General features: G+C 43.2%; 1 protein-coding gene across 4 annotated transcripts in view; it reads left to right on the forward strand.

The window, feature by feature from the left end:
* Positions 1 to 5,541: 5,541 nt before the first annotated feature.
* Positions 5,542 to 12,192, forward strand: part of APLP2 (amyloid beta precursor like protein 2) — an 85,889-nt gene continuing 79,238 nt past the window's right edge. For all 4 annotated transcript variants that reach the window (XM_042904210.1, XM_042904211.1, XM_042904214.1 and 1 more), the window contains exon 1: positions 5,542 to 5,744. In XM_042904210.1, coding sequence (XP_042760144.1) covers positions 5,640 to 5,744 — 105 coding nt within the window. In that variant the 5' untranslated portion in view covers positions 5,542 to 5,639. The remainder of the gene's footprint in view (positions 5,745 to 12,192) is intronic.

Consider the following 12,192-nt stretch of genomic DNA (forward strand, 5'->3'; position numbering starts at 1 on the left):
TTTTGGCTGTGCCCATATTTACAGTTCACAATAGGCTCCTACTTGGCCTCCTTGCCTCTAAGCTCTAGCTTATTCCTTGCATGGTCATCATACTCAATTTGCCTAAGAGCCAACTCTACTTATCCATCTACTTATCTACTCTACTTGGTCCAGAGGTTTCCATGAGTTCTCAGTATCTTTTAGGTAAACGCATCCTACCATTGCCATTTATTACAAACTCTGCTCTCCAACTAAGTGAAATACTCACATATTCCTTACATGCCTCAAGCTTTTCCAGTGCCACACCTTCACGCACATTGCTCCTTCTGTGCTTCTTGTTCTCTCCTGACCCTCTATATGCACATCCTGTGTGTATTTCCAAGAAATCTCAGTGATCCTTGTCTCCTCTGTGATCCTTGTCTGATGTCCTTAGTAAGATATAACCAACTTCCTCCTCCTCTTCATTCTATATAAAAGACAGGCTGTTTTCCTCTTAGGTCATTTATGAGTTTCTACCTAGTACTCTACTTACACGTGCATATTCTATCCTCTGTCAGATTTTAAAGCTCATTTAGTTATGTGTTCATTCAGCAAATGTTTTTTAAATGTCTATTAATAGAGGGTCAAGCCCCAAGTTAAATTGTGGAGGTACAGAAATGAGGAAAACATGATTCCTCCCCTCTAAGGATTCATGATGTAATGAAGATGACAGTAAAGAAAACAAATGGTTAATATTTGGTTTACAAGCAGTGTGTCAGAGGTGCATCCAGAATGTTCTGGGGAGCACAAAGGAGGTGCACAAACAGCCTTGGAGAAGAAGGGAAAGAGCAGAAAACTTCCACAAGCAGATGATATTTGAGCCAAGTCTTAAATACTGAGTCAGTCATGGATGGGGTGGGGAGGGAATGTATTCCGGGTGTGGCATACTTAAAGGGTACCAGTTACAGGCCAAGGACAAGGCACATTACTGGTTCATATTTACTTCCAATACTGTAATGTCCCAACCTATGTTAGGGAAGGGAAGGGAAGGACTGTTCCATTATAACATGTTCATCATTCGGATTTGTAATGATAGAAACAAAGGCAATGTAGTGAGTTGTCAAAAGTTATATTGTATCTAAGTTTAAAATTTTAAAATCATGACCATTCTTATTTTTCTGATGTTAAATGTTCTTTTTAAAAAAAGTTTTTTTATTTTGAGAGACTGAGAGAGAGAGAGAGATCATGAGTGGGAGAGGGGGAGAGAGGGAGGGAAAGAGACAGAATCCAAAGCAGGTGCCATGCTCCAGGCTGAGCCCGATTTGGGACTTGAACTTATGACCATGAGATCATAACCTGAGTTGACATCAAGAGTCTGACACTTAATGGATTGAGCCACCCAGGCGCCCCTAAATGTTATTTTCTTAAGGAAACAGTGTTGATAATACACAATTGTATCTGTTTTTTTAATTTTTCAAAAATTTTTATTATTTTTTTAAGATTTTATTTTTTTAAGTCATCTCTATACCCAATGTGCGGCTTGAACTCACAACCCTGAGATCAAAAGTCATCCAACTGAGCAAGCCAGGTGCCCATATCTGTGGTTTTTTTTTAATTTGTTTTTTTTTAATTCCAGTATAATTAACACACAGTGTTATATTAGATTCAGGTGTACAATATAGTGATTTAACAATTCTATACATTACTCAGTGCTCATCATGGTAAGTGGGCTCTTTACCCCCTTTACCTATTTGACCCACCTCCCTACCCATTTCCTCTCTGGTAACCACCAATATGTTCTCTAAACTTAAGAGTCTGTTTGATTGTTTGTTTGTTTGTTTTGTCTCTTTTTTCTTGGTTTGTTTTGTTTCTTCAATTCCACATATGCGTGAAGTCATAAGGTATTTTTCTTTCTGTGACTTGTTTCACTTAGCATAATATCTTCTAGATCCATCCATGTTGTTGCAACTGGAAAGATTTCATTATTTTTTATGACTGATTAATCCATTGTGTGTGTGTGTACATACACACATATACCATATCTTTATCCATTTATCTATTGATAGACACTTGGGTTGCTTCCATATTTTGCCTATTGTAAATAACGCTGCAATAAACATAGGGGTACATATATCTTTTTGAATTAGTGTTTATAGATAATACACAGTTATATCTTAATTTAATGTTTTATTTGGAAAACTAAAACACTGTAATTTTATTTTTTATTTATTTTAAAGACTTTATTTCTGTGTAACCTATACACCCAATGTGGGGCATGAACCCATAGCCCCGAGATCAAGAGTCACACACTCTACCAACTGAGCCAGCCAGCCACCCCAACACTAGCAATGTTATTTTTGTTTATTTATTTATTTAATTTTAGAGAGAGAGATTGAGAGAGCAAGCAGGGGAGAGGGGTGGAGGGGCAGAGGGAAAGAGAGAGAGAATCTTAACCAGTCTCCATGTTCAGTGTGGAACCCAACTCGCTCCCACAACCCTGTGATCATGACCTGAGCCGAAATCAAAAGTCAGAAAATCAACCATCTGAGCCCCGCAGAATCCCCAACACTGGTAATTTTAAATGAGCTGCTGTAATTTTTGTTTTCTTTTTTACTAGTCCCGAACACATTCAAGAGTTGAGCTCTCAAAGGTATTAGTGGATTAGAATTTCCTGGAGAGCTTCAAGAAAAAAAAGAAAAGAAAAAGGACTGATTCCCTTATGCCACTTTGCCTTACTAATTCAGAATTTCTGAAGAAGGAGTTTAGGAGTTTGCCTTTTTATAAATCTTCTTAGATGATTTTGAAAGCATCTTGCTTAAGACCATGTATTCTAGCCTGGCTTCCCTCCCCCTGAGCAGGAGTTGGATGAATAAGTGTCAAATGAATGTGGGTCTATACACTTAGGGTGTGTATACTTTACTTTTCCCCCCCAAAAATGAAATGCACATATCTTAAGTGTACATGGAAGATCCCTCTTTCAGGAGAAAGCCTGACACTTAGGAAGAGAGACAAGATAGGAGGTGATTTTAGGGCCTTTTACTTTTGTGCACTAAGGGTAATAAAAGGAAAATATAAAACTCTTCAAAGGACTTGGTCACTGACATGGGCAGATGTAGGATGAAAAATTATTGTTTGGGAATTGCAAGATTAGTTATTCTCCTTTCAAGTGTCATTTAATAAAAAGAGGGTAACATTTTAAAGTCAAGAATATTGATGAATGGGGCGATAAACTCTTATTAATGATATTTCAGTGACCTGAAAAGGCAAATAAACTTCTTCCAGGACCTGACTAATTTTGGATTGAAAACCCCCTAAATCATTTTTCTATATTTCCTTGTCCCATCACATGGTATTAGAGCCCAGCCTTGAATATACATTCCCAAGTGCATGAATATCAAGCCACTGCTCTGAACTCAGGTAATTTCACTTGCTTTTCTCTCAACACTCAAATTCACAGAAATTTAAAGATCCCTGAGTTCAAGTCCCTGATTTTGTGGGCAAGGAAACAGGCCCCAAAAGGACTAAACGGCTCACCTTTGTCTCCCCAACAGTTTTGGAACTTACACAGTCACTTGATACTGTTTCCATACATACTTTCACAGACACTTGCATTTGGTAACATGTTCAAGCTCCTGTTACTCTGTAGAGTTAAGTCTCTTCCTGCTTTTCACTTCTGTACATTCTCTTTCCACCGAATCACACAAATTGGTGAATGAGTCAGGTTTATAACATTCACTCATGACTGAGAAGAAAAGGGAGACACTGGGTGGCTTAAACAACAGATTTTTTTTTTTTTTTTTTTTTTTTTTTTTTTTGAGGCTGTTAAGTCCAAGATCATGGTGCCTGCTGATTTGGTTCCCTGAGAAGGGCTCTCTCCTGGCCTCCTACTGTGTCCTCACATGGGTAGCTCTCCCATCTCTTCTTATAAGGGCACTAATCCCATCATGAGGTCCCCACCTTCATGACCACATCTAACCCTATATAACTCCCAAAGTCCCCACCTCCTAATAGCATCACACTGGGGGTTAGGGCTTCAACATGCATGAACGTGGGGAAGGACACAAATCAGTCATAGCAGCTGTTCCAGAACTAAGACCAGAACCCAGCATAATTGGTTTCAGTGTGGCTGCATGAAAATGTGTTGAGGTCTCCACTGTGAGAGGCCCATACCCCAAGTCTTATCAGTGGCAATAACAGAAGTATAGAAATAACCAAGGGAGAAAGTGCCATAATGGGAAACAGCATTCAAAGGGGATGACATTACATCCAGGGGACAGAGGAAGAATGAAAATATTTTCAAAAGGTAGGGATTGGAGAGAAGACATTATAGGCATGGAAAGGGCTCTATTATGGAAAGGAGTGAGTTGTGTTTGGGAAATAGGGCAGAGCTTGTTTAACCACCAAGAACTAGGCACATCACGCAATAAGGCTGGAAAATCCAGAGTTCTTCTCATGACCCTACTGTTTGCTCTGTGGACACTGTTTTTTTTACCGTCTGTTTCCTAGGGAAGAGACCTTGTTCTCTATTTATTAGGTTGATTCTGCAGCGACTAGCAAAGACTCTACAAAGGGTGGTGTATAAATCACACGGCTATTGAAAAAAAGCCAGCAGAGCACTCGCTGCGGCGCGACCGTGCCAGTGGTGAAATGGGGCAGGAGAACGTTTTCCCAGTTGAAGTGGAAATGCAGTGGAGCAAGAAAGCAGAGAAGCTGGTTTCTTGGCAGTGATCTTAAACTGAAGAAGGAAGAAAAAAACGATCTTTTCCTAAAACACACACGGGGACCTGGGCTTTAAGGTCAACGTAGTCTTTGCACCACTGGTTTCCAGTGGGAGGCAGGTATCCCTGGCTCGAGCGGCCGCTGGGAAGGAGGATTAAGGATGAGGCCTGAGGAACGGAGGTCAAAAGCGTGGAAACACCGCCCAGCATAGTCACGGGGAAAGGGCAAACCCTGCTCTGGGCAAGCAGCTCGCTGGAGACCGGCACGCCTAGCGCAGGGGTAGGCAGAAGGGGGAAGATCCCTGGTTTTAGGCCGTCCCCAGCGTCGGGGGGAGGGCCTTCAGTAAACCTGCCTGGGCGCGGAACAATTCTGGTGTTTAACAAAAATTTTTAAAAATTTTGTTTTTAATAAAACGTTTTTCAGAACCTCAAAGAGGGCGGTAGCCAAAGGAATCTGAAAAATACCCCGCAAAGCTAGGGGAGCGGGGCGTGCCCCGAATCAGGAGGTTGCAGGCGGTCGCACAAGCGCTGCGCGGCCAGATAACCTTTCACGGTGCAGGAGGCCAGAGCAATCCCCCACCCGCAGCGGAGCCGCGACCTCCAACGCACCCCGCGCACACCCCCTAGCTACGCGGCCGCAGGGTCCCAAGCGGGGGCGGGGCTGTCACAGGCAGGAGGCGGGGCCTGCCGGGCTCGCGCCTGGGGCGGGAGGGAGGTGCGGGATCTTTTGTTCCCTGATTGGGTCTGGGCCGAACAGGGGGCGGTGCCTTGGGGCGGCTCTACGGGCCGGCATTGGGCGTCGGAGAAGGAGGGCGTGGTTTTGTGAAGTCAGTTCCGGTTGGGGTAAAACCCCCGGGGCGGCGGCGAACGGGCTTCAGATGCTTCTGGGTCGCGGTGGGGAAAGCTCCCAAGTTCTTGTGTGTGAGCTGCATTAGTCGAGCGCTTAGAGCGACCCGGCAAGGGATGGCGGCCACCGGGACCGCGGTCGCCACGGCCACCGGCAAGCTCCTGGTCCTGCTGCTGCTCGGGCTCACGGCGCCTGCCGCGGCACTGGCTGGCTACATCGAGGTGGGGACCGGGCGAGCGCCCGAGCGCAGTCTCCTTCGGCCGCCGTGGGAGCGCGGCCTGCCAGCGGACCGGCGGGCCGCGGGGTCCGGGCCGGGCTGGGGGCGCGGCGTGGAGAGCGGGGAGTGGGGGTGGTCCGGCGCTGCGGCGGGTCTGGCGGCGCCTCCCCCGCCCGCCCCTGCTTGGCGCAGTGCTTAGCGCTGGAGGTCGAGCTGCCTCCGCCGCCGCAGAGGCCAAATGAAAGGCATCGGGGCTGCGGGGGGCGGCGGGCCGCCTCGGCCGCCCCAGCCCCCATACCGCCCGCGGCGCCGCCACATCCTCTGGGGACCCTGCGCGGTTCAGAAGCTCAACCCGTTCTCCCCCGGGATTCCGCGAGCCTCTGCGCCCCGAGGCCGCGGCCGGCGGTCCTCCGCTCCGGACCTCGGTGCGGCGCGGCTCCCTCCGGGGGCGGCTCCGCACAGACCCCAGCTCCCGGGCTGCGGCGGGCAGCGCGCTCCCCGCGTCCGATGGTGGGGCATCCCCCCTGGAAGCAGGAGATGCAGCCTTTGTTGGCAGCGTGGGCTTTGCCTGTGGGGATGCAGGCTTCCTGGGCTGGCCCTTGGAAAGTGTCGAGGTGCTGGGGCGAGCGCCGCTTTGGCTGCACCGGGAGAATGCTCCTGCACCAAGCAGCGGGTGTGCCTTCGGCTTCCTGTGTGCCTTCCTCTCAAAAGATCCACTGCTCTGGCATCAGGCCTTTGGGAGGAATCGTTAAATATAGCTGTTTGTCTAAGTCTAGTAAACAACGGGAAACCCCTCTTTGGTGTTTGCGCTGCTCCCCTTTTCAGTGGGTTCCAGCGAGGAGGAAAGGTACCGATGAAGACGGTGCAGAAACTTGTTTAATCCTACTTTTTTTTGGCGTCAGAATTTAAGTAGCTGTTCTGCATCTGACGACCCCATCAACATCTTTGTGCGGCGAGGTGGTTAAGTAGCCTGGGTTCTCGGGTGATTCGCTGGAGTTCAGGCCGCGGGAATGGGCAGGGTTGCTGGGGTCGGTGAGGGTTCGAACAGCGTGGTCTGGCCCTTGCCGTTCGTGAAAACCTTTCTGTTCCTGAGGGAGACGTGGGACTTTATTTTTACTTGCCTTCTGGATATAGTGTTTGAACTGTCGGATTGGAATGTGCTTCGGGTGTAGTTTATGTCTTTTCCCTCTTCACTGTTTTTAAAATTACAATAGATTTCTGCGTATTTAGCTAATTTCAGAGAGAAGTGAGACTGGATTGGATTACATAGGCATTGACTGCGAAGTTTCTAGCAAAACCCTCAAGTTAGAATGTGGTCTTCTACAGAATGTTTAAACATTTCCAGGGTCAAGTAAATCTAATCAAGAACACCCCTCCCATGGAACGGCTTAAAATATTTGTGTTCATCCTGCTTAACGCTTTATGATTCTTTGGAGGAAGGTGGGGGAAGGAAGTTATGTTTTAAGTAGGAATAGTTAATGTTTCTACATCCGTGCTTTCAGATGAGGATTATTTTAGTTTCCACACAGTGGTAAGATTTGTATCTGTGATCCCGATGTTGGGAGAGGTAGATCAGTGGATGGCAGAGGAAGGGGAAAAAAAGAATTTTGCGTGGAACATAGAACTTTTAGGTCAGGGTGTCAAAAACGGTTTTGCACCCTCTTTTACCTCACTTGCCAGGGGAATGTGTAATTTTAGGCACTCGTAGATTCATCATAAAGGAGTCATTGGTTTTAAAGAACATCTTCTTTTAAGTTTAAGCAGAATATTAACACCTGTATGGATGCCTGCAGAGAAAGAAAAACTAGCAGTGTCAGAATTAGTTGTCGTGGATTAAATTCAGTTGTTACCCACAACATTGTTCAATTGAAAAGTCTGGCTAGACACAAGGTATTAATTAGACATTTCCCTAAAATGGTTTTTAAATGCTGTTTTATGCTAATTTCCGTCTTTGAAACTATATTTTTGCCCACACTAAATTATCTTTCAGGTCGTTTTTCCTTTTGTCAAGCAGGCAAAATTTTATTCATATATATATATATATATAATTTCATTTATTTGCTTTCAGGCAAAGGACTGCCTAAACCTTGATTTAGATGAGAATGGCCTAAATCAGGATGTCTTTGGGAAGGTCTTTATTGAGATTAGCCAAAGGGATTCTAGCCAAATCCCTGATCAAGTTGCTTGGCGCAGAATTATTGATTGGCAAATCGTTAGGGTTGCTTGCTGTTGACGGAATTAATTTCTTACACCTGTTTAAAAAGAAAAACCCACCTCGGTACTCAGGTCATTGGTTTTAAATCCAGGATATGTTCTGTTGTGTGCATGCTCCCTCCCATTTGGGATTCTCAGACCGTATTTATGCTGAAACTCTGCACTCTTTAACAATGGACATGGACGCTTCTGAGAGCCAGAACTCTGGTTCATTCTGCTAACATTTAAAAGAGGGGCATTTATTTGATAGGCAGTTTTCAGGAAGCTCAAATACAAGGTATGACAATTGATTTAGAAGATAAAGAAGGCTTTGTGTTGGTATTTCTGAGTGGTGGTTTAGGGAATGTCTGATTGTGACTTGGGGAGATGTTAAGGCTTCTGGCAGGATTATCAGTCATTTTATGATAACTGCTAAAAATCTTTTGGTGAATATGATAAACTAAGGCTTAGCAATCAGGTCCTTCTTTCATAGAGGGTATTGGTTTCATCATCTAAATCTGGGCTCTTTTACAGTGTAGCCACATGTGGCTCCTGAGCATGCAGTGTGGCTAGTATGATTAAGAAATGAGTTTTCCACTTTATTTAATTTTAATTAACTTAAGTGGGCATTTAAAGCTGAAAGTTCAGTGACTGGAAAACTTTTAACTGTATTTTATTTTTTTTCAACGTTTTTTTTTTTTTTTATTTATTTTTGGGACAGAGAGAGACAGAGCATGAACGGGGGAGGGGCAGAGAGAGAGGGAGACACAGAATCGGAAACAGGCTCCAGGCTCCGAGCCATCAGCCCAGAGCCTGACGCGGGGCTCGAACTCACGGACCGCGGGATCGTGACCTGGCTGAAGTCGGACGCTCAACCGACTGCGCCACCCAGGCGCCCCATTAACTGTATTTTAAACAACTTGGTTATGTGGGTCTACTTTTTCACCTGTATACTTAATGAAATCTGAACGCATCAGGAATTTCCTATGAAAATTTAGCATCTGAATTGAGATGTACTCTAAAATGCACACCAGATTTTGAAGACTTAATGTGAAAAAAATTGTAAAATATCTCACTAATAATTTTTATATTGATTACATTGAAATGATACTTTAATCATTGGCTAAGTAAAATATGTTAAAATTAGTTTCACCTGTTTCTTTTAATTTTAATGTGACCACCTGAAAATACAACCCATAGAGCTTATATTTCTTCTGGAGGGTGCTAATTTAATGTCTTGCTTGCAGTCGGTCCGGCATGATCTTGTTTTTTTATGGCAATTTTAAATGTTACCTTTTGGTTACTTTTTTTCAATTAAAAATGTTATTTAGAGATAATTTAAGCTTACAAAAATAGCGAAAATTGTACAAATGGCTCTCATATCCAGATTCACCAGTTGTTAATGCTTTCCCTATTCAGCATTTGCTTTATCTTTCATTCTATTATTATGCATTTTTTGCTGAATAGTTTGTGAGTTGCATAGTCGTGCCCCTTAACCCCTTCATTGTGTATTTCCTAAGAACCAAGGACATTGTTGTAACATGTAACTCTTAAAACATACCTTAGTACAGTTATCAATTTAAGGAAATTTAACGTTGATAAAATACTTTAATCAAGTCTCCTGTTTTCCAGTTTGTCAGTTGATCCAATAATGTTTTTTATAGCATTCGAAAGCATAGTTATTTTTAAAGCTAAAGAGCTTTAAAAGTCTTGGCAGAAACATGTGAAGGGCTATTAATGTTTTCCAAATATAAAAAGCAGATTTTTAACTTCTCTGATGTTGCTTTGACTTTGGAAGACCAAAACTTAAACACTGTTCAAGATTCTTGAATTATGTCGTTCACCCTTAATGAAATCTTGGGCTTATGCACTTTTTTTTTTTTTTTTTTTTAGAGATTTTATTTTTAAGTAATCTGTACACCGAACGTGTGGGGCTCATATGTATAACCCTGAGATCAAGAGTAGCATGCTCTACTGACTGAGCCAGCCAGGCACCCTATTCTGCATTTTCTTTTTAAAATAACAGAAGAGGGGCGCCTGGGTAGCTTGGTCAGTTAAGCCTCCGACTTCGGCTCAGGTCATGATCTCGCGGTCCGTGAGTTCGAGCCCCACGCCGGGCTCTGTGCTGACAGCTCAGAGCCTGGATCCTGTTTCAGATTCTGTGTCTCCCTCTCTCTCTGCCCCTCCCCTGTTCATGCTCTGTCTCTCTCTGTCTCAAAAATAAATAAACGTTAAAAAAAAAATTAAAAAAAAAATAAAATAACAGAAGAAAGGTTATATAGGTTGTGCACATTCATTGTAAAAACTAAAAAACTACAGATAAATAAAAAGCTGAAAAAATAATCTCATATTTTCCAGGAAAACGTCACTGTAAACATTTTGGGGATATATATTTTTGCAGATATATCAAGTACATATATCTCATAAAACTGGTATAGTGCATATTGGAGCTGGTACCTAACACTATTTTGAATTGTCCTAAAACAAACTACTGAAAGAAAATCAAGTTTTCTGTGTGACAAAAGGTAGGGATAAACCTTTGTCCAGTAATCATAGCTTCTATGGAGGGGGCCATTAGGGAGAGAATTTGAAATTGTCTATAATTCAGTTTTCATGAGTTGTGTTTTAGTGAGATAAAATAGATTACCTTGATGCTTAATTAAATTTAGTGTCGTGTACCTTGATCTATAGCCTAAGATGGAAAGTGAACCATGTAGGCCCATTCAAATAGAAATGGATTCCCATCCTTTGTATCAACTACAATTCATTACTTTTGCTAAGAGAATTTTTCTTACATAATCATCTTGAAGGTTTTTTTAAATGAAATTTCTTGAAACATAACTAAAATATGCTTTTAAAATAAGACTTTTCGTTTATTATGTATCCTGCTAGTGTTTATTGAATCACTGTTGTGAGGTTCTGTGTTAGATGCTAAATGCTACATAGTAAAAACAAATACACATAGCGCTTTTTTACTCTACAAAGTGCACATGCATGTGATTTGTAGGCCCCATCCTCAGAGGTTCTCATTGAGTGCATCTGGGATTCTCAGTTTTAAATGCTCCCCAGGTGATTCTTGAGTGCAAGCCGAGAAAAACAAAACTCCAGGAAACAAAAAAACCCTAACAGAACTCATTTGGGTACCTTATCTGCTGTCTCCAAACAGTCTGCTGAAGTGTAGGTATTGTTATCCGCACCTAAAAAGGGAGTCGGTAGAGGCCGAAGGTTTAAGGCCATGCAGCAGGGCCATGGTATCAATCTATCCATCGTCTTCTAAGTCTGTTGCACTTTTCTTTTCTCTGTGTCATGGTGTTTCATAATATTTCTCGTGTGTCGTTGTAGATTTCTTCTTCTCTTTTCCCCACTACCTAAATATTTGCTTTAAGAGAAACTAATTTAGGGGCGCCTGGGTGGCTCAGTCAGGTAAGCGTTCCTACTTCGGCTCAGGTCATGATCTCACTGCTTGTGAGTTTGAGCCCCTCATCGGGCTCTGGCTGACAGCTCAGAGCCTAGAGCCTGCTTCAGATTCTGTCTCCGGCACTCTCTGCCCCTCCCCCACTCGCTTTCTGTCTGTCTCAAAAATAAACATTAAAGAAAACCCTGATTTCCCAGAAGTTCCAATATATCATGAATCAATATATACTGAAGTATAATAGTGGTTATCTTTGAAGGATGTAATTACAGGGGACTTTGCCTTTTCACATTTTCCATGGATTTTTAAACACTTCTAATGCCTTTTAACATAATGTGCCAGTTCCCTCCCTCTCTCTTTAAATAGTAAGCATGTTTCATCTTTGTGTTCTGCAAAATTTAAGGAAAGGAAATTTAAAAGACCGCCTGTGGAGCGGGGGGAATCTTTTCAAAATCAGGGTATGGGATTATTTGGAAGAGAAAAGACTATCCCCACCAGATTTACCGTCACTAGCCTACTGGATAGACAAACCATAAGAAGAGGGTGACACTATAACCACAATGACTGGAATAAGACCGGTCCAGAGAAAAGTTAATCAGCATTTGAAGTGGGGCACCTGTGAGATTGGTTACTTGAGCAGCTCAGCCCAACCTGTCCACTGGCCCTTTCTCAGCCGAATGCCTCTTGTGGTTGCAGATTGGGTGTTGTAGTTCCAGAGGACGTGCTCTGGTATAAGGTCTAGGGGAGGAAGGGGCTGTCTCTTCTTGTGTATCTCCCCTTAGGGTGAAGAAGTCTTTCTCAAAGCCCACCAGCACAGTATCCGCAAGTCTTACCAGACAGAATTACA

This window comes from Panthera leo, chromosome D1 (genome assembly GCF_018350215.1).
Source record: "Panthera leo isolate Ple1 chromosome D1, P.leo_Ple1_pat1.1, whole genome shotgun sequence".
Classification (NCBI taxonomy): Eukaryota; Metazoa; Chordata; class Mammalia; order Carnivora; family Felidae; genus Panthera; species Panthera leo.